General features: G+C 42.4%; 1 protein-coding gene across 1 annotated transcript; it reads right to left on the bottom strand.

Annotated features, from left to right (window-relative positions):
* Nucleotides 1-674: 674 nt before the first annotated feature.
* Nucleotides 675-22,618, bottom strand: LOC110983986 (putative N-acetylgalactosaminyltransferase 7). Its single transcript, XM_022243742.2, has 10 exons — nucleotides 22,162-22,618; nucleotides 12,907-13,193; nucleotides 11,545-11,711; nucleotides 11,166-11,379; nucleotides 10,077-10,253; nucleotides 8,695-8,812; nucleotides 8,227-8,346; nucleotides 7,902-8,120; nucleotides 4,580-4,825; nucleotides 675-3,535 (listed from the first exon to the last, which is right to left on the bottom strand). Exons 1-10 carry the CDS (start codon nucleotides 22,276-22,278, stop codon nucleotides 3,407-3,409), a joined length of 1,794 nt encoding a protein of 597 aa, XP_022099434.2. The 5' UTR covers nucleotides 22,279-22,618; the 3' UTR covers nucleotides 675-3,406.
* Nucleotides 22,619-23,204: the final 586 nt, after the last annotated feature.

Raw genomic sequence — 23,204 nt, 5'->3', positions numbered from 1 at the left:
CTGAGGGGAAATTTTGCCACTTTGTGCAAGTTTCCCCTTGTATTTTTAGCTTAGCATGAGCGAATAAGGGGTTGGGGGCATTCTTTTAAATATCTTTTAAAATACAATGAGAGGACAATTACTGTTTCAATTCCTCTCCCCGAAACTTAGCATCACTCTGCAGATAGACAATAAAAGTTACGTACAGTACATCTGAAATGCTTGGCCCCTACCGAAAATTTAATTTCGGTTCCCCCCTGCGGTGCCTCGAGCAGAAGCATCCTCTTACCCCCTGGAAAGATCCATATTGGTCAGGAGTGTTCATTTCGTTGTTTGCGATGCGACCGTAACGCGTGGATATCGCAGTCGTCTCTTGGACCAGCTCGAGGCTCACAGACAAATCTGATTTGACTCCATAACTACTACGGCACTGCACATTCAACAAATTACGAAACCCTACTGGTCGAAGAGGCATGCAATGTACTTGTTTGGGAAGACTTTCGAAATGAAATCAAGAGTGTTCTAATACAACCAACTATGGAAAATTACTTGTTTCTCCCATCCAAACTTACCCTACCAACGCACCTGCCTATTTTTCTGCAGGCATAAGACTTCTTTAGAGAAGTATTTGAAATTTAAATAAAAACAAAACTTTCAAAGACCGAGAAATATCAACTCCAGCCCAACAACACGGGTGCACAAGATTACTCGGGCATAAGATTTATTCAGCGACGTGTTTTGATAATAATAATAATAATTTATTTCTTACATAAGGCATTACATTAATAAATACAAAGGCACAAAATCACAATGCGCTTTACAGATTAAAACAACAGGAAATAGGATTCCATAAAATACCACATAATTAACAAATTAAGAATATAAAATGAATCAGTGATCCATAAGGAGGAAAAACTACCTCAAGGCACATGAGAGTACAACGAATCAAGAATGGTAAAACATAAGTCACACTTAACACACAGGATTAAAGAACAATCAAGTAAAAGCCTGTCGATAAAAATGTGTTTTCAAGGCTGCCTTAGAAGTGGAAAGTGACACTGAATTACGAATATAATGTGGCAGTTTATTCCACAGGCAATGTGGTGCTGATACAAAAAAGGCACGGCTTCCATAATCATTCAGATCATATATTTTTAGGCGTGTGACTAAGTTGTGAAACCATCAACAAATCAGTAAATCATGTCAGATTTTGTAAACAAAATGTCAAATATTAAACTCAATACGCTGAGCGAGAGGAATCGTGTTCGTTTACCGGCAAATTAAAAAAAAAACGGTTACAGAACTGCTATAATTTTGAATAGTTACACAACGTGTAAATCTAACTCTGTATGTAACGCATTTAGACACAGTTGCCGTGGATGAAAATGAGCAAGGATTGGCAGGCGTATCGCGGAAGGCCCACAATCTGTCAGGACTGAATGAAGCAGTTTGAAAAGAAATCGATCAGTTAAGTTCGTGTCGAGAGTCTACAGACACAGGAAACCCACAAAGCAAACAAAGGAGGAAGAGTTCAACGAAGCGTTGCATGAAACCCCACGCTGATCTGTAGGTCGACTCCTGGTAAACCTGCCCCAACCCTGCCGGATCGATTCCAGCAGAATCAATATCAGCGACACTTATCAATCGAGTCAATCAGCGATGTATTCACAGAAGTCATCGATGTGAAATAAGGGGAAAAGCGGACACATTTCATACGTCAAGGTAACCACCCCCCCAAAAAAATTTCAGGTCCAAGAGCCTGAGGTTTCTGGACCTTTACATCAATCCACCCTCGTCGTGTGCTGTGCACCTCAAGTTTAAGCGGCGTCACACACACACAAAATTTCAGGGTAACTTTTATTACGTACGATACTAAATGGATTTGCGCCAGGGAGATGTAAATTAATTTTCCCCTTCCGACGTGTATTTGAACACTCTATACTCAGTGTAGGCCCCTGAAGGCTTTTATTCACAAGCCTTTCGACGGCATACACTGAGCATACAGTGTTCAAATACACGTCGGGCAGGGCAAGAAATCTAAACATTAATTCCCCGCAGTCTATCTGTATTACGTACATCAACCAGTCGGGCCACGGACGTTTTGAGTGAAAAGAAAATTGCCTTGTGTCTAATATTTTATCTCTTGCCAATGTCCCCCTTGCTTTATTACAGTGTTCAACATAAAGATCAAAACCTAAAGAAAAAATATTCAAAGATTAGAGATCATCATAACTCTCTCTTACTAAAAATGTTAAGTAGAAATTCTGTATAAATACAAACTGTGACAACTAAGATAAGCAAGATTTTTGTTCAGTTTTCAAAACTGTACCTAACTAAATCCAGGGCTTAGAGACGTCACACAGTGCTGCATTCTAGGGGCACGACCGGAAACGGCTAATAATGCGCTTGTAAAAATATAAAACGTTGAACCTTTTTCTAGACTTCAAGTAATACTCCGTCTAGTTAAAGTCAAATCGCATGTGTTTGACTTGACAATCATCTACCGATGTACTCCCATGGTGTATTCCAGAATGCGGCGCATGTGTGATATTAGTCTCAAGACGTTAGAGCTTGATAGCGGACACCGTGCATAGTGCGCCCCCTAAGGGGGGCGCACTATGCACGGTGCCTAAGGGGGACGCACTATGCCTAAGGGGGGCGCACTAATTAGACTGTGTGCCAGAGTGAGAGTAAGTAAAACTAATTGTGCGAGGGCGACAACTATCGATCACTGGCGTCTTGGGCCAAGACTAGTGTGATATCAGTGTAACGTCATCATAATTGGTAAACAGAGTGCATTTCAATAAGTTTGTATGAATTTTTAAGGCACTCTTGTGGAATACTGATGTCACACGTAGGCTAGCCTACAATTTTGTCGCTTACAAATTGCAAACTTCTCCCTAAATTGAATGTGATACAGGAAGGTTTCCGCCTTCACCAGAAGCATCCCTCATCCGTTGAAAACAGCCAGATTAATGGAGAGTAGCCATTTTGTTGGTAGCGATGCGATAGTAACATGTGCATTCATAGTTGTTTGTGAACCAGCGAAGTGCAGTTCCCGCCAAGGGAGCCTGCGTTGCTAGGAAAATTGCATCCTCTCGTGGTCCAGGACGGGCTCACACAATAAGACGTCATTATTTTTCGAGTACAAGTATGTAGGAATTTAATAAAATTTCAAAAAAGTTTTGTTGTTACTAGTAACAAATCTTAAAACGCGAGAGCAAAATTACCTAAATTTTGATTCTGTCTTTTCTGGTTTTTAACCTGAAGCTTTCCCTTAGAAGAGGCACATCGCTGATTTCCCCGAGTTTATTTCTCTTGTTCCATCCGACGGCGTTCTCTTCTACTCTTCTTCTCTGAGGTCCTCGTTGTGTAAACTAGGTCTATTCGAACACAAATTATTACAGGCCTACGTCCCAGAGATCGGTCATCGAACCTGCCTGACTTCAAATTTTTGTTCGGCACTGTCAGAGTTGCAGTCTCGTAAACGGACCTCTTTCTTATCTACAACTTCCATGCATAAGTTGCTCCTTTTGAGGCGAATTTGACCAGCCTCCTGTGGATAAAGATCGATATCGAAAAACAGTACAGTTCCCTTGAGATGGGAGGCATAGTGGCGGGGAAGGTTATTGCTGTACAAAATGCCTTTCTGTCAGCGACCGCATGAGGGCGAAGTGACAAAAGCTGATCATGATACCGGTCCTTGCAAAGCATGCCAAAACGTTTTATCTTTTGTTCGGCTATCTCTCAAATATAAAAGAAAATGTCCCACGTTACGGTAGTCAGCAACTGTTAAATTAATGTTAGTTACTTTTCTGAAATTGATACTGGATGTTTACACAGAAACTGGTATAACCAAAAGCTGTCCGGAGACTTTGCTGATGCTAGATGGATAACCCGATTGTCCTGACGACAAACGGTATGTAAATATCTTATATCTGAGTCAAGGACGGTTCATACATCAGCAGAAATATGAAGGCAAAGCGCATTTATACGGGCGTTTCCCAAGAGTGCGCCTCCAAGAGTTTGCAACGAGTTGGTCAACCACGATGCGCAAAATCTGTCGACGCGGTGCGCGTTTGAAAAGGGTCGACAGATTTCGCGCGTTGTGATTTGCCGACGCGTTGCAAACTCGTGGAGGCGCACTATTGTGAATCGCCCGTATTTGACGTCAAGAAAAACTTGCAGCAAAATTTCACTCCAGCTGAAATGTGATCAACTTTTGCGAATTCGCAATGCGATCTGCCCTCACAAATTCGCGTTTATGTTTGCTTTCGCGGGACTTTACTGGCAACGTGGCCTCCGTGCAGACACAATGATATTTCCTTCAGTTGCGTAGCTAGGATTTTTCTCGTGGGGGGCACATGGGGGCACCAGCATCCGGGGCACCAGCTTTCAGTGGTTTTGCTTTTGGGGGCAGCTTTTGTTAGCCTTGTTCAATATCCATTCATCCGTTTTTCAGTGGGGGGAACCTGGGGCACTTGGAATTTGTGGGGGCACTGGGAATTTGGGGGGGGGGGAACGTGCTACGCCACTGATTTCCTTACAGCAGCTAAGTCACATCGGACACTACATGCACTGGGCCTGAGTTCAGACATACCTCGCTGAAGCTCCAGTGGTCTCGATCGGGAACTTTTCGGTGGCTCTCTCGGCACCGCACCATGCTGACCTTGGTCTGGTCCCAAGACGGTACGACGCAGTACTCGTCAAACTGGATCTGGCCGTTGGTACCCAGACGGAACTCCTGGTTCCCGCCGTAACCATGGCAGTTGCTGGCTCCCAGTAGTTGGGTGGTCGTCTGTCTGCCCATGGTGTCCAGGCATAGACTGGTTCCCTTCAAGTGGAACTGGAGAAGAGGTAGCATGAGAGGTGTAAACAACCATACGTAATTGATACCACAGAAAAAAAGGACTCTTTGGCCTGCCATTCTGCGCAACTGCAAACTTGGAACTGAACCAAATGTTCACGCTCCTCTAATGCCCGCTTCAAAGGTCGAACTTCTGCCGTGTCTAATTCAAATAATGACCCAAAATTTAAATTAGACACGGTAAAAAATCGACGTTTGAACCAACTGCCGGCTTTTTGCCGTAAGTTCGACAAGTCTTGCCGCTTTTAACGGCAGAAGAGCGGCACGGCTTCAAACGTCGAATTTCTGCCGTGTCTAATTCAATTTAAACGTCCCAACTCGGAACATCATCAGGGCCATTTTTAAATGTGCATGCGCCAACAACAGCTGTTTTCTTTTCGGCGTTAAAACAAGATGGTGCCGACATTCGTACAACACATTGCACGGGATCGCTATCGCGCGTTCAACATCGTCGCTACAGCTAGACAGAAATCAGCTTCGTTTTAAGAGAGCAATTGTCTCGGGAAAACGACCCAAGAAGATAATTATTTGACTGACGTTTTTCATCGTTTATGGCTGAAATCCGACCCAGTAGTGCGCTCCTTTCGTTACACCAACAACTGTACATACTGTGACGGGGATCATCATGTTCGCTCCTGCCCCAAGAAAATGGCAGATTTCGGAGTCCATATCGAAGACGAACTTTTTAATTCATTCCTCATCTGGATAACCTAATCTGACAGGTAACATTTTATATATTGTTTCCTGGAGAAAAGATCACCTGGAGGAAACATCACAGCGATATTTATTTACGTGGGCCTACTCGGTTTGAAAGAAATTAAAATAATCAACGTACCTTGTTACTTTTGCTATTGGGTCATTCCACGAAGATGAGACACACTTTGTGACGGTGTTCCTTGTTACATCCGCAACCTTAAACCTTTTTCCAGCATGTGGATTCGAAATTGACATTGATATAAATTTTGCAAGGTTCTTGCAGGGTGTGCTTTATCCTTGCAGAGTAATATGAGTTAACTCTGTGGTGAACAGGTTGTAAGGGTTGTGAATGTAACAAGGGACACCGTCACAAAGCGTGTCTCAACTTCCTGGAATGACCCTATTATTTCACTTAGAGACCACTCAGCGAAACAGAGAACAAGATACAGCAATAAACTTACACTTCTGTAAGAACAGCTCAGAGAACACAAAAGTCTGTTTTGTTCTTGTTTTGCCACGATTTTTCCTTATTTTGTGATGAAATACATTTTGCCATTTTTTTAATATCAAATAAGGTGACCATCCGTTTGTAATGCGTGAAACATCCACGAAGCAAATTGTGGCGCGCGAGAGACATTTCTTCAGAAAACCTTGTCAACAGAGGGCGCTGTCGTTTACTCACGACGGAAGATTTTGGCGAGCATTTTCCATATCGCATCTCGCAAGCACATTCCTTCGTCTAACTTGAGTACCCGGCAGACTCTAAATAACTTCCAAATACCTTTGTAATTGTTATAATAAATGTATGTCGAAGTATTTCGACTGTATTCTCTGATGTCCGGGTCAGGTACGATTTTAAACCACTGTGCAGTGTAAAAAAAAAATTCACCAATTTTTCAATCGTGCACTACGCTAGTCATGACGACAGGAAGCTAGACTGGCAAACAATGTCCGTACATCGCTTTGAAAGCGTACATGATGCATCTGGAGGGGCGGGCGGTAAATCTCATGTGCTTCAGCAGGAAATTTTGTGGAAGCGCGTTCGCTTCCAGTATGAGCAATACAACTTCAAATTTAATTCATGAACACAGAAAATACAAACATAGACATGAGATCAATTTCTGTGAATGAACTTGCAGAAATTTTGTAACGGCAGTGATTATTTGACTAGCAACTGTAGAGCATTCGTATAGGCCTACGAGGTAGTGCAACGTATACGATCCTTGGGGTTGGAATACGTACATATACGATAGACTGGTCGCCGCATTTCCATCATGCCTTCTTTGGCAACGTTTCGTTGTAACACGAATTTTGTACATTGCAATTTTGTACAGATTTTCTTCTAATTCACCCCCATAGAAATGTGCATATTTGGGCCGGGACCGCGGCGTGTGTGTTTGCTATAACCGGAATTTCGTTATAGCCGATTCCGTATAACGAGAATCGACTGTACATGACATTAGGCCCCTATATCTGGGCAATCTGCTTTTTGCTTGCATTATTCTCGTAAATTATTTATTCATTTGTTATTACTGTTTCGCTGCGCACAAGAACCTCAAGAATGAAATAAAAAGGAATTTGAAATAGAACAAATTGCATTATGAACAAAATAACATCTTTTCTTATCAAACCTCTTACTGGTTCATTATCCTGACCGGCCCGAACCATCGTCACGTGGGGTTCATTAACTGGCTCGAGCATGAAATGTTTATCAGCGTAAATTCTCTTGATTTATATATTATCCGACAAAAGTATCTTTATTTTCTACATACCTGTCCCCCATGGCCAAAGCCCCATTACCAGTCGATTTTTTAGTACTTTGTCAACTGGTATGTTATCTGTTGACAGATGATACGCTATTGATAAGATTGTCTTTGTAAATACATTATTTTTCGACATGTGATACATTAGGCCTATCAGCTGGTGAAACAGTTTCGTGCAATCTGTGATAGCGGTTGGTGATTGTGTTATTCGTTGGTTACTACATTATCAGATGTAGCATTATTTCAAGTTTGGTTCTGTTTTCAGGCAGTCAAACGTCTCAATAACTCACGAACTTCTACGACTTGCTCCAACTTCAAGTCACAATAGACCTTTGTCAGGATGCTGCCATATTTGTCTCTTTCCCCGTATGCACCATTGGCAATGACAATCCAACTTAATTGCACTTATTGACAAAAGGGAACATACTAGTTTTCCTCTGAGCCTCAATTTGGTTACATTGCTTTGAATGTACGTGAGCAACACTGGCTGCTCAGTGATTAAGGTCTATAACGAACGATGAAACTTCAGCGGTAGTACCTCTCTTTCCAAAAGCAAACCTCTCGTCGCGTGGTTTAAGTTTTTTAATTAAGCCTACCTCACCCCAGGCGCGATTTGGAGGTGGCGTCGGGAACAGCTCCAGGGAATCGAAGGCCACATTCTCCATGAACCACTTGAACGACTTTGGGCAGTGCTTCCGCCTAAACGCCACCTGCTCGCTGATGTCCCCACAGGACTTCCCCCGTAGCCTCGGCTTAAAAGTGTAGAAGTGCTCTTTGTACTCGTCCAACCAAACCTCAGCCACGCGCATGAAATTCTAGACAGAAAAAAGTAAAGACATTTTTGGAGTGGTGTATCCACCACTTTTTTTGTAGTGTGCGGTAATCCTTGAACGAGTAAAATGTCAGCAACCGATCACTCACCCGGTCCACTATGCTGACTTCCCCATCGACAACAGGGTACTTGTACGGGACTCCACGCCGGTAAATATGGCCTACCCTGGAGCACGGGACGAACTTCAGCCGACCGCCGCACATCCAGATCTAGATAACGTCAGTCCAGAATTTTTGCATGGCATAAAAGCTTACCCCGATTTCCACAACACAACTTGGGCCAATTCGATATGCGAATCGTGTGAAATTATTAATCGAAAAGGAGTCACATGAGCATGAGTGAATCCAGAAGTCAACAGGGCAACCCACATAAAAAGGGGCCAAATTGTTTGAAAAATAACGTGAGAAAGTTAAGTTTAATAAATAAATGTTGTTTATTTTTCTTTCTATTATAAAAGTGTGCAAAAAGCCCAAAGGTTTAGCCTCACCCCCCAGAAATATCATTAAAAAAGTTTTAGGGCCCCCTCAACAAATGCACCTCCCCTGGACTCAACATACTTTGAACGATATCTCGAAGTTTTCTCCACCCCATATAAACAGTCCAGGGTCGTAGGTCCCCAGCTCGATGAAGTAAGACCGGTCCATCGCGAACAGACCGCCGGCCATGGCAGGGGCGCTACATGGCAAACAGAGTGAATGGAAAAGCACAATAATGTTTTAGTTTTATACCTTACGGTGAATTCTGAGTTTTGACGTGGATCAACGAGGTTTAATAAACCTCGAGGGTTTGACGAGGTTTAACGAGATTTGGAAAGAATTAACGATAGGGTCGTCGACGAGATCTTTGCATTCAATTACAACTAAATCTTATCCAGAAGTAATGAAATCGTGCCCAACACTGTGGTGTGTTGCTTGTTTTCGAAAGTTTGAGTGCATCAGAATATAACTCATCTAACAACTAATACACAAATTTGAATGATTTTTAAAGAGTCTAATGTGAAGAATATTCAAACCAAACTCTTCAGGGAAGGTGTGAGCACGTTTTCAGATTACAATAGACTTTGTGAAGTTTTCCACTGATCGTTCATTTACATCATGGCTTTGGAGTCAGTCGTTTATAAAGACCATCCGGTGAACAAACGAACGCACAGTCCCTAGACATAGTTCGACAGAAGAGCAAGTGGTACGTGATCAGACTGAATGGGTGTTGACCCCAATATTGTTGGTTGGATTTATCACCGCATCAAGAGATTCATCCCCGGATCAAGAGATTCATCCACACAATTCTGGGAAGGAAAAGGCCCTGAGTTATCACCAGTGAGAGCCACTTCTTTCGAATTAGACATTTCAAGGGCCAAATTTACACGGACGCACGGTAAAACAGAAAGTGTTGACGGAAAGCTACATGTCGCACGGTAACGACGCGATCAGCCGTGCAAGTGCGTCCTTTCTGTGGTCATGCCCAGCGAGAAATCACTCGATTTTCTGAACACGAAAGTCTGTTGCTCTCTGGTGCGATTTGTCCGCTCTCAGTGTAAACAGTTCCATAGGGCTAATAAACTAGAACAAGTGAAAGAATGTTTTCATGGAATGAGAATTGCTGCTATTCCGCGTCGGTACGGTACGACATGCCAATCAAACATCATACTAAGGGAAAACAGCTACATACTATTACAAGTGAATATTATCACAGATGAAGTTTTGTCATTGACTTGTGGGCGGCGCCATCATTACTTGCCTATAGATAGCAATAAAGCATGCGTTTCGGCGGTTCATAGGGTGCGACATTTTTACCCGTATAGAGTCAATGAGAGTCAATGACATGCACGGTCTTATACCTAGAATATGTATTAAGAACAGGTTATTAGGCGAAATCGGCAACTGTTTTTTATAACAATATATATTGTCTTTAATCAGACTTTGACATTTGTGAAACTCACTCGTAAGCCTGGCTGCCGTACTTCATTCCGATCCGCTTCATGGTGTCGCTGTAGTCGACGGGAATTCTCTTGTACCAGAAGGCCCAGTCAAACGCGCCTCGTGCCAGTTCACCCTGGGGAGAATATGACAAATCCTCCGCTTTGATGACGTCAACGGTTGGACAAACTACGGTAGTCCTGGAGAAACATAACTCAAAAGATTAAAGATACTGGCCAGCCAGGGCTGGGTATAGTCATAGGTATTGTGCCAAGGGCTCAGGCCCAAAATCGAGGGGGGTGGGCTATGGATTTTGAGGATAAATCACAAAATATGCCCTGAACCACAAGAAGATTTTATAACTTTGTCCTCTCTTTGAAGTTTACAATTTGTGAAAGCTTCAAACTATAGCTAGTTTAGTCAGCTAAGCATCAACACGAAATACGAAGGTCCAGCGCTTACTGGCGCTATGAAATTGGTAACACCGGTACCAAGAGCCTACGGTCCAGTTAGTCCAGCCCTGGGGCAGGCGATGCATATATTACATTCGGTTGGGTTCAAATACAAATCTTAAACAGATCTGTTATATCGATCCGACTATGTATATGGCTGCCTAAGCATTTAACCTAGAAAAATGGTCACTTATTCATCACCGCATGCAGTACAAACATACACACGAAATAAGTTATACAACAATGGTAACGCTCGTGTTTATGGGGACCTTAGTTGAATTTAGCCGTTCCCCCCCCCACTCTTTGAATTAATCCAGCTCCATTTTCTTCCTTAGAAATATTAAACCTATGAAGCGAAGCCAAAATTAGGAGACCGAGATGAGCTTAAGTCGCAGATTAAGCCGAGGCCGTGTCCAAAGTTACAGATATACTTGCCACATCCCACGGAGTCGTGTGTAATTTCAAGGTGCGGCCAAGTGATTCGGACGCGGCCTGTGCATGCTGTGATTGAATTTAAACGGCCGACGAACCCGTCCAGTTTTTGGTTCATGCACCTTTTAGGAGCACCAGCACCACAGAAAACAATACCCTTGTTTTCTGCTATAGGAAAAGAATGATGCTTAAATTTTTATCTCTTAATGCCATGGGTTGTCAAATTACCTGCTATACGCGATTTCAGCCAGCAGTGGCGGCAACCAGTTGACGCTACATTCGCAATGAGCGTCCAGGAACACGACGACTTGCCCCCTGGCGGCCATGGCTCCGTTTGTTCTCGATCTAGCCAGGCCCTCTCGCTTAGTATTACGGACGAGCCGCACTTTTCCCTGGAAGCGATCTCTCTTGATGTAGTCCTCAAGCTTCTTACCCAGATGCTCTACAAAGAACATGATATCACAGACTTCATCAAAGTTCAAGAGTTGCATTAACCGAATCCTGATACTAAAACATAATATAAAATGTATTAAACTTTCTCCTTTTTCTCTGGCTTCTTCGCCAATGACATCGCCAATGTGTACGCAGCCCCGACCCCCGACTCTACCTTTGTCACTCATATCGTCCACCATGACTACTTCGGCAAGAAGGTTCGGCGGTGATGTGTTGATGACGCTGTGAACCGTCCGCATGAGGGTGGAGAATCCCTCGTTGGAGAAGGCGATCACCACGCTAGCATTTGGCAGCTTCTCCGGGTAGTGCCAGTACTTGCATCTGCAATGATGGAATCGTGATGGCACCAAAAAAATTAGGCCGTGTCCGAAACGGGCTTCCAGAGCTACGGCTAGGTCTATTGGATGCAGCCTTAGGCAGAGTGGTAATGGCTCGAGTCAATGATTCGACTCGAGTCCGACTCGAATCCTGATTTTTTTGGCCAGTCGACTAGACTCGAGTCCCGACGGGTACATGACTCGCCTAGACTCGAGTCACTGCACGCACTGCAAGCAATGACTCGAGTGGACGCAAACTTCATTGGGACAAAATACTTTCAAAGACTTACAGTGCCGGTTTATAATGTTTATGTCATGTGTTATCGTCATCAAAGCTAAGATATGATGCAACCACATTCAGAAACCAAGAGGTGAATTTTTTTTAATAATCGTATTGTGTTCCAATATTGGCGACTCGAATTGACTTTTTGGCCTAATGACTTGACTCGACCCTCGTCATTACGTTACAATGACTCGACCCGACTTGGGTCACTAGGTTACAATGACTAAACATTAGTGACTTGTTACAATCTGAATTCAGGTCACTGTTGCTTCACAAGTCCTTTTGGGACGGTGTTTGCAAGTGCGGTGATGGGCGCCTGCAGTTTTAGTATATTTTCGATTTGCCAGATCCTGGCCACAACGTATGAACATTTTGATATCATGCGACTGCAAGTTTTATGTCAACCCGCCAGGCAGCCAATCAGAGTTGATGGTTAGAAACGGGATCAAGGCTGTCGACTGGTACATACGAAACTGAAATTTTCCAAATGACTGTTTTCTTGTAAGTTTCGGTTTCAACTTGGGTTTCGCATTTATTTTTGAACGTTATAATACCAAAACCAAATGAAATTCATCGACGTTTCGCTTTATACTAGACAATTTGAGAGCTTTGTTCCCACTCAGGTCGTTTATTTAGGTTTCTCTTGTGTATTACATTGAATTTAAAAAAAGTCAATACATAATTAAATACACATTTGACTTTAGTCAATTACACAGCAAAGAAATTTGAGAGTTTGTGTATAAAGAAGAAAATGGGAGCTGCATTAAGCTCGCGCTCTCAACTCGCACGAATGAACTTCATGAAACTACAAAAGCCTAAAATGGAGAGAAAGTTGCGGTTGGGGAAATGTCATCGTGAATTCCAGTGTAACCTCACCACATCTTTTTTCACTTTAACAAAAAGTCAATCAGCCTACTCTGGGTCTCTGATGTCAGGCACAACCCGGTCCAGCGAGATCTCGTCGCTTAGTTCCACGTTGAAGCCGAACTCCCTAATGCTCTTGCGGTACTTGGAGCCCTCCCCTAGTTCCACCTTCACAGCACGGCCGAACTCACCGGGCCCATCTCGCTCCGGTGGCGGAATCCGGGACTCGTAGTTCCCCAGCTGCTTCTTGTTGAGGACGGGCAGACTGATGACCGACGCTCGCGACTGCGGCTGGTGGTTGGGGACATCGATGCCGTGTCCGTGCAGCTCTCTAGGCCCCTAATTTTTACACAACAAAAACGGATATAAATTTGGAACCAATAACAAGTTTAGCTGCTCGCATAATGTCTTCTCCTTGAAATCTCCTTAATCATTATTTACACATTAAAGATCAGGCAATTTGAGGCTGACGATCTTCCCTGACGTCAAAATATCTAATTCTACAATTCTGAGCAAAGTTTTCCAAAATGTTTCTTAACTAACGATTCAACCACCGATTTTTGCTAACGTTTTAAAAGTGTATGCTTAATTACTGCATACCCTGAAGTCAATCAATATACGGCAAAGAACAATGATCCCAAACGTGACTTTCGTGGCAAAATGGATTATGTTGTGGCCATTGCTGGAATTCATATAGGCCTAGTCGATGTAACGAATACCATTCATCGATGTTTCACTCGAATTAACAACCGATTTTGACAACTTTTTTGTATTTAGCCTACACAAAGAAAACAGTGACCAAAAAAATTCTCGTTCTCGTTTGAACAAGTAGCCATCTGATCAGTTAGTGTCAACAAGCAGCAGACCCCCACCCGGTAGAGTCAACCTTAAACCCTTGGTAGATCAACTCCCCCCCCCAGCCATTGAGCTCGCTCGCGTTTCTCGACTTTCCGTTCAATTATCTACTTGCAAGGGATCTATATCCTTTGCGTTAAAATGTATCGGTAAATTTCTGGCCCACTAATTTAGCGGAGGGTCGGGGTTTCAAGGCCTGTGGCATTCGTCAAAAAAGGGAAACTAAAAAAAAGACAAGGCATGGGAGAAATAGTGATATGAATAAAAACGTCAACTTCGTTATTTATCATGCAAGCTGAGCCTGAACATGTCATTATAAATTGCCTACAATTTTACAATGTACACAATACCCTCATTGTTCTCTGTCAGTTGTGTGTCGGGGTTGTGTTCACCTTGGGTCTGGGCGAGGAGGGGTCCGAGGCAATGCAACTACTTAGAACAATAATTTTGCTTTCAAGAAATTGACACAAAGTGTGTGTACCGGTACTCTTTCCTATTACAAAGCCCCGAGCTGGACCAAGAGAGGGCGCAATTTTCCTAGCAACGCAGGCTCCTTTGGTCGGAACTACACTTCGCTGGTTTACAAACGACTATGAAATGCACCCATTATGGATGCATCGCTAACAACAAAATAGGAACTCCCGACCAACATTACTCTTTTCAACCGATGACGGGGTGCGTCTGCTCAAGGCGGATACCTGCTGGGGCCAGATTTTCTTACATTGTTACAACACATTACCTTCATCCATCTTACTAGTCATCACTCTGATTAGTCATATATATCGGAATGTAAAGCGAACAGGGGAGGCCGTCGGAACCACCGCATACAGGGGGCCAGGGTACATAAACCTCAGAATTGTGTACCTACCTACACACTTGAAACTATCGTTACGTTGAAGAAAGTGATAAGTGCCGCGTTCGTACATGATAGCCATCGTGTACGCAAAATTTTTTAATTAAACTTTCCATGATGTCTTTTCTGGGTCTCCATGAAGGCGCCTTTCCCGTCAACACTTGCGCCAGGCGTTGCGTATCCGTCAAAATCGCTCCCGGGAAGATTTTCACGACCGAACGTAAAGCACACGTGTGTTAAGCCTGGTTTCCAAATGGTTGTTTTTAATTTAATGTTAATGGAGGTGATTTCTGTGTCCGTGAGAGTGTAAACGCGTGAACCCATCGTGTACGCAACGCACCCAAAAACAAAAAAAAACAAAAAAAAGTAGGGCCTACACACGGAAAGGCGTCTTTATACGATTCTCTGCGTGCATAACCGACAGCTCACATAATGCAATATTCTGGAAAGTTTTCACTGGCGCCCTCAAGGACGAACGTACATGTTGGTATTTTTTGCAGCACCTCCTGTGGTTGAACGTTATGCAAGAAGAATCAATACGAGCGAAAAGTATTGTTGAAGGTTCAAGGGAGAGCCGCGTGCATCATCAACGACCTTCCGGCAGTAGCCGACACAGCCGGCGCGTAAAACATATAATCGATGCGTAGACAAAGGACTGATATTGTGTACGAAATTTTAAAAAGAAAAAACAAAATGTGCAGGTAGCCGGAAGCAGAAAGTATGTTACTATAAAAATGACAGTTGCATATATCAACCATCATGATCCAACGTCGAGAGGGAAAACAGTTGGCAATTCGCTGTTATTTTTTGTCGATGCTCTCACAACATTGTTAATGAAAGGGTTAATGTAATATTTCCAAATAGGTCACTTGGGAGACATTTTGTTGTAAATTTTTCAACATTCGGGAGACATCGGTCATAAGGTCATTAGGGAGACATTTCAATGTCTCCCTAATGCTCCAACTACCAAAAGGAGGAAAATTTTTATCGTCCACATTTTGAGAGATGATAGATTAGAGTCTGAAAGGAAAACAGGCAAAGTTTGGTTAAGATCGGATCAGGGAATATTGAATTATGGGACGGTAAAGTTTGAAAAATTTTGTGCACGTCCCTATGGGAATGTCTCCCAAGTGACCCATTTTTGGTAATAGTAATTAACACAAATTAAAAGAATGCTGTTCGGGTGTTGCGATAGGAAAGCGGATTTTCTGTTAGGTAAAACATTACAGAGTACCGGTATCTTTAACTAGCTCACTGTAAAACTCGACGAAATCAGTCGGTCGTAGCAACTAGGCTGCTCGAACGGGCTACAAGGAGATGTCATTGCCCAACATATATTATTTGTTTGCTCATAAGGATCACAGTATCGCATTAATGCATAAATCATACTAAGACTTTGCCATGTTCAGCCGATGTGGGACAAAGCTTGACTCAAAGTTCCTAAATTTGGTCTCAAGTTGCTTCATGATGAAAAAGGAGCATTGTGTATTACGGAATTTTCCAAGGAGCCCCATGGCAGGGCACTCTCCCTTTCAATCACCCCAATATCCAACTCTCACCTCCCTGTACTGTGCATGTTACAGATTTACCCCTGTATCGCGCCTTGTTTGCTGTCACACAGCTCCCCTTTCTAAATGAATCAGAATGTAAAATGGTCGTGAAAAAATGATGTACAAATATATTCATGCCTCTAATTTGCGAGAGACGACAAGGGAACTTTCAGTATTTCTGAGAGGAACTTAAACTCCTCGGAATCACACCGCACCAGTAATTTATGGTATCATTTCTTGCCGGGAGGCAAATTTAGCCGAGCTGTTAATCTCAAGCACATTGTAGCATGGAAAACTGGCTTATCAGGTGGCGTGGGATCAGTTTCAGTGCCCCACGTGATGTACATTGCCCACTGATTCCGGGCCATTTCGCTGCTTTGTTTTCTCCTTTGCAGCTTTACGGTAAATGAACTAAACAACAGCCGTCATAAGTTACAGAAGCAAGAAGTAACAAAAAAACTATAGTTTGGGTGACAAAAATGTTATCCATACATTTGCCAGCAGACGTCTGCAATACCTTCTTGGCCGAGGGAGTACACTATCACATAATTCATGAATTGACACACTTCACATACAGTGAATGGCGGCACGAGCAAAGCATTACGCTGGTGTTTATAATAAACGAAACAACTGACACCGTCAATTAATCGCTGTTGCCGAACTGCCAGCGATCTTTATACAGGCAAATCATACAAAAACAAGACCGCTTTTCAATAAATGAACTTAGACACTCACTCTTACACAATAATAATGGCAAAGAAATTTGCACTTCACGCCGTCACACAACCCTCGCTGTTTAACAACTATGCTGTCTACGTAATGATATGCACCACGATTGTCAGATTGGCGCCTTTTTATAACACGATATTCGCTTCTACCCAACGTGCACTATCCAAAAACGCTGATAGGCTGTGATATTTTAGCCTCTAATTACATTTAATTTATTTGCCAGCTATACCAATAATTAAGCTATACCAATAATGCTTTGCAACCCTGTTCTTTCTTGTTTTCATAATAGGGAATTTGCTATCCCCTCGCCCTTTGATAAGGAGCAGAATATACCCAGTACGTGTTTTATGTCGTGCACAAACGTGTATAAAAAACTATGATCTTACTCTGAAGCAATTATGCTAATTTCTGTCTCCAAAGAGGTCACGGCTGGCGTCTGCACGAACCAATAGCCCATGACTGGTTCGCGTAGCAATAGGTAGACCGACAACTTGTCGCTCGTAGAAGACACCAAAATGAAATACGCGTGAATGTAGTTTTTTTTTACGCCCTATGTGCCCGTATAATTACCACACTTTATGTATTAATCATTCTTTTCAGCAGTATTATCAATTTTTAAGCTATTCTAGTATGCATTATAACTCGGGTTTTCTCAGCTTATTACCACCTTTCTTCATTGTATTTATCCATTTCTTTAGATGGATTCTAAAGTTCATCTTTTAAGTTACTGTATTGTTTAAGTTCTGAAGGCAGCACTAATTCACTGCAAAAGAAAACTGTGTTGTTGAATTCCCACCAGTATGTGCGGGGTTGAATTATCTTTGTATGGCTTTAAATAAAAATAAAACACTCAGTGTTAAATGAAAACTTTAGGTGTTGAATAAAGACTATGGTGTTTTAAATTAATACTGTAGTGTGCTGAATTAGTGGTGTGTTGAATTAATATTGCAGTGTAGTGTGTTGAATCAGTACTGTGATGTGTTGGTGTCTTATCAACACCATAAGGTGTTGAAAGAACACCGAACAATATCCATATAAAAAGAAACAGACGAATAATAATATAGCTGGTGCCGTGTTTAAAATTTGATTTTCGAGTAGTCACTTGGCCTAGTCTAAGTACTTGCTGTACAGTCTCAGAATTATTGTGTGCACACACAGCTGGTTAGCAGTGGCGTAAATCTGTGCCGAGGGATGGGGATTGTGGGAGTGGGGTGAGGACTGACCCGGCCATGGACATTTGAAAACTGGTGCTGACACCACATGACACTTCGTGCCGATATCCATGATACAGATGTACATTTTCAACATGTCTTGCACACCTGAAGAACCTGACATCACCAAGGCGTTTTAAAAATTGTTTTGCCCCTTTGAATGCTATTCAATACATGTTGGTTGTTGGGAGGTCCGAAAAATTTTCACAATTTAACTTTGATTTTTTCACCCCCCCCCCCCAAAAAAAAGTGGGGGAAGATTCAACAACTCACCTCCCTGGTCAAAAAGTGGGGTATATATACCCGCATGTCCCGGGATTTACGCCCGTACCGGTCAGGACCTTCGCATTTTTGTCTCTACACTTGTCAAAATAATTTAAACGAAAAATAACGGGATTCTGCTGATTCTGACATACTTGAAACAAGCAGAAAACAAAACCAGAGAGCCATCAAAATAATCCCGTCAAGATGTCGTCAAAGCCCACTCATGAGGTATTCAACCACACTGTTACAAAAGTATTCCCTTCAGTAACTAGGACGGATCCACTGACATAACTTGACGCGATCGCGACGCTGCCAAACAATGTTAATGCAGGTTTCCCATCCAACTACATCCAAAATCGTTTGTTTGCATCACCATGCACCCCGACCAATGCAGATTTGACACGGTTCCAAACCAGCGTAAGTTGATCCCGAACATCCCATTCGCTTTCAGTTTAGTTTAAAGGCATCCAAGACTCCATTGCCACCGTCTTAGGCTAAATTCCCGCTGTCATTAGTAAATCGATATAATGGTCAAAATTGAGAATCCCTAGACACGCAGGATTTTTATCTCAATGTGCGTTATTTCCATATTATGTCAATTTCAATTTCTTACTCAAACTTTCCTTTCAGTCACCGTTGCGAATAGTGTTCTGAAAGATATTCCTTTTTCGTGGTCGTTATTTTGATTCAAATAAGCCCTTCGTATCATTACATGACTGTCTGAAACTGAAGTAGGCCTACATGAAATCAAGGCAGGATTGATTCTCTCACAGTTGCATATACTGGTGCCGCTTGGTTTCTTTTTTAAAATCCCTTGGAAATAAATGCGGAGTTAATGTCTTAACGTGGAATCGTATTCAGTTTTGGTTTCACTGTGGATTAATCCACACATACTTTCTATTCTTTCTCTTGACGGAACTGTAAGTAACATAGAAATCGGAGCTTCGCAGCATCAATGAAACTGATTTTGAATGGAAACTTGTTATAATATTTGCCAACATGTTATTTATAGTTTGTACAGGTTTTCCTGCCAGTTTAATAGAGTTGGCAGCCGCGTTGAGGAAATAATATTGTACTTAATGATTACATAAATTAAATCTTTAAAAAGTCACAGCCACACAAACGTTGGAAGACGGTTACAGTATCCGCCTAGAGCAGAAGCGCCCCTCATTGGTTGAAAAGAGCCATGTTGGTCCGGAGTTGGTAGATATGCGACCTTGACACGAACATTTCGAAGTCATTTGTGAACCAGCGAAGTGCACTTCTTACCAACAGAGCCTCCGTTGCTAAAAAAAAAACACCCTCTCTTAGTCAAACTCGAGACCCATAGCAGTCGAAAATTTAGTGCCGAAGTTGTGCTGCATGTACATGAACTTCTGAGAACACTGAGGTTTGAAGAGCAACTCAAAGGAAAACATGTTTTCTCTGATTTTATCTCTTCAAATAAATATGGAAGCATCCAAATCGAACGCAGTGTCGGTTGTCTTCAGAGCTCAACTATAACAACCTAAAAAGACTTTTTTCTGTTCATGCCAAGATGCAAATTCTGAACATGCTAAATGTAGATTGTGTCATTCTGAGAAAACAGAGAAAACGAGGGGAACCCTCGCCCTGTGTTCGAAGTGGATAAACCGTCTTGCATGCCAAACAATGGCTACACGCAATGCTTGGCATGCACAAGGGTTTATCCACTTACGAACACAAGCGAGGGTTCCCCTCGTTTTTTCTGTTTTCTCAGATTGATGCAACCGTCCACCAACCTAAACATGCTGCGCGCAGGACATGCCCGTCTAAACGACGATGTGCCCAGATCAGCTTTATAAGATAGCAAATCCTGTTTCGAGAAATTGGCCGGATTCATTTTTATGGAATGCCATTTTTCAAGACCTACAAATGGAATTTAGGTAAAACGATATGGATGATTTAATAACCAAATGTAAGTCTCGTCCAGCTTTATATGAAAATTGGTAGGCCTACACTTCAAAAAATTTAAACGCATACAGACATTCAACAGCCGTGTTCGTTTCATGATGTACATGTGTAAATTTCTCTGGTTTTCTGTCTGCATGTGTCTTGGCCTCGTCTCTGTATTTAAACGACTTAAGCGTTGGTTCAGTTCTAATATAAGTTCACAACGTTTCAGTTTGGATAGCTCTTAATTTACAAGGCCGTTATTTGCCAAAGAGCCCCCTTAATGGTGTTTTGAATAGCACTGCCCTAATATAATGACGTCTCGGTTATTACAAAGGATTTTCAATGGAGTAATGGAGCCATAAACGCGTGTGTTCTAGACGGCGGGGCTCTCACTGCATCTCGTGTGTCCTTTGCGAAGGTTGACAGTGTTGACATGACCACTTAATGGACGGAAGTTATTAATTGGACAGTAGAACAAGGGAGTCGATGGAAGACTAGGCGGCGCGCCGGGCCGTCTTGGAAATACCTGTATCAAAGCAGGCGCTTCAGGATTCAGGCGCTAGACTTGATTTTTGGGTTATACCAGTGAAAAAAAGAGAAAAACATTGGCTTTATTAAGTCGGCCTTTTTGAATCGGAAGCATAGTCCCTGTCAAATTTTCTCCAAACTTAAAGGGTAACAGAAATAGAAAACATTTAGTTCACTTGAAGTATTTTAAAATAACAATAAATATGTAACCATTTCAAAAACATCGTAAATTTAATGTTTACTGTGACCCCAAAATGAGTGAAAAGATCCTGCGTTTCCCCGCCGACAAAAATTCCCTTTTGGCCGTTCGCGCTCCCAGCCAGGCTGATTGGATGACGTCACCGCCAGAACGCAAGTCCAAGTCAAGTCACAAGTCAAAAACTGATACTTTCAAGTCAGGAGTCACAAAAATAACAAGTCGAGTTTGAGTCAACTGACTCGAACGTACAACTCTGGGAGAAAATACTTCAATCTTCATCTTTATTAAATTACACAATTTGATGTATTTGCCGCAAGAAATTGGGCTGCGTTGAGATGGAGAGTCTTAACTCATAGAACTTCGTCACAAACTCAAAGTCTGAAGCTAAAGTAACCAACAAAACTTAGGAGCGGAAGACCTCTGAGAGTCAATCACGTTGTTTCTGAAGTCTGCTCAGGACCGATTGAACTTTGAGGCAAGGTACTGAGTTTTAAGAGGAAGCGATTTGGGGGGATGGCGTTGAGGAGGAACCAGTCGACATCAGAATGTACTCGAGGGGCATATCCTCCAGTTGTTTGGAGCGGACTGGGGTGTAGTAATGTGGATGAACTCTGGAGGAAAGTGGACAGTGGATGTGATCCGGTCAGTGCAGGAACAGTGCGGGAATTTGGGTCAGGAGGAAAGGTTATGGTAACCATAAAATGGCGCATTTTTTTTACCCTACTAAAATTTGGAGGACGGCTTAGTACATTTGGCAAGTTGACAGGACTTAAAACCACAACCCAAGAAATTCAAAACAAGTTCCTCCACTCCAGTGGGAAAGGAACCACTTTATGAAGCACACAGCCCCAATTTGTAAACTTTTAAAGACCCAATTTATTTCAGTCAGATAATACCATAATTGCATTGTCAATAAATTGCTGTCTCCAGAAACAGATATTACAGCTCAGAAACTAAGAGTTGACTAGACAAGATTTCGATAAAAAGTGAATATTGCATATTAATGGTGGCAAACATTGACGGTGATAGGAAAATTAATAGAAAGACAACAATAGATTTATATATTCGACGTACCCTAGATTCTAAATTCTGAAATCTAATACTGTTTGAACCAACAGATTCATGTTCTGCCCCGACCAAAAAGGCAACTGGATGCAATGGGGTAAATCCTGCCATCAAACATACTTTGAAATTCGTGTCTTACCGGTATATCTGTGGTAGTATCCGGATCTAGGGTCATCAACACAAACACACTGACGATGAACGCGGCACCAACAACCAGCAAGAGCCGTTGTCTGTGCCGGGGAGTCAGGTAACGCATGGCCGCCACTCTCCGTTGAAATGAACAGAAAACACTCCAGTCCGGGACAGGATTTTGTCAGTATCCACCGGTAATCAAATTACACCGCGTCGACAACTCCACGTTCACTGCCACTCTCGCTGCCACGCTATCGCCGGCCCAACACGACATCCTCCCGTCGGCGACAAGCACCGCCGGTGTGTGACATGGACGTATACCATTTTATTGCAATATGGATAAAGAAAAGGACGGAGAGGTAACAAATCGATAGTTCTGTCTATTTTGGGTACTCAACTTGAACAAGATTGGTTCCCAATGTTGTGTGTGGCTCGTATGGTATCATAGACTTCGTTGCAAACGTTGCTTTGTGGTTTTCCAGGACCCTATATGGACTGCGGCCGAGAAAAGACACAGTGTTTCCGTATAATGGTAATAGTCATATCCATACTCGTTTGATTATTTGGGTTTTACCCCACAGAGGCCCCCAGACTTAATCAAATCGATTCAATCAAACCCTAACAAGTGGATTGTAGCACCACTGCCTTTACCGATTAAAAAAGAAATGGTAAGTCGAAACATGGAATCTAAAATTTCTAGTTATTCCAAGCTGTATTTGTTTTACAGAAATGATGAAATGACACTCAAATACTGGGAAATTTTGATATTTTGAATGATATGGATTCCCCTCTCAATGTTCGTAAGGGTTAATCCTGTCTTAGGACGGGGAGGGGGTCGTAAGAGTAGTGGCACCAGTGGCGTAACGACGGGGACAAAGGTGGAACGTTCCTTTTGAAATTTTTGAAATGTAATCAGTCTACATGTTTTCAAGTGCCAAGTATGAAGGGCAAATCCAGTAGGGGCCATTTCCTCCCCAGCCAAGTGTTTAGTTTGAAAAACATTGAGAGGGATGCGATTATTTTCTGGTTTCCTTCATTTCACTTCCCTCC

This window comes from Acanthaster planci, linkage group LG01 (genome assembly GCF_054643075.1).
Source record: "Acanthaster planci isolate LZ-2023a linkage group LG01, COTS_SCS, whole genome shotgun sequence".
In the NCBI taxonomy this organism is placed as follows: Eukaryota; Metazoa; Echinodermata; class Asteroidea; order Valvatida; family Acanthasteridae; genus Acanthaster; species Acanthaster planci.
Note: the sequence above shows the minus strand (reverse complement) of the source record. Positions and strands in the feature narration are given on the sequence as shown.

Coding starts and splice junctions, on each gene's coding strand:
- LOC110983986 (XM_022243742.2), bottom strand. CDS start 22,278: ATGCGTTACCTGACTCCCCGGCACAGACAACGGCTCTTGCTGGTTGTT. Junction 8,813..10,076: donor TACGGCAGCCAGGCTTACGA/GTGAGTTTCACA, acceptor TTTGCCATGTAG/CGCCCCTGCCATGGCCGGCG. Junction 8,121..8,226: donor AAGTCAGCATAGTGGACCGG/GTGAGTGATCGG, acceptor TTTTCTGTCTAG/AATTTCATGCGCGTGGCTGA.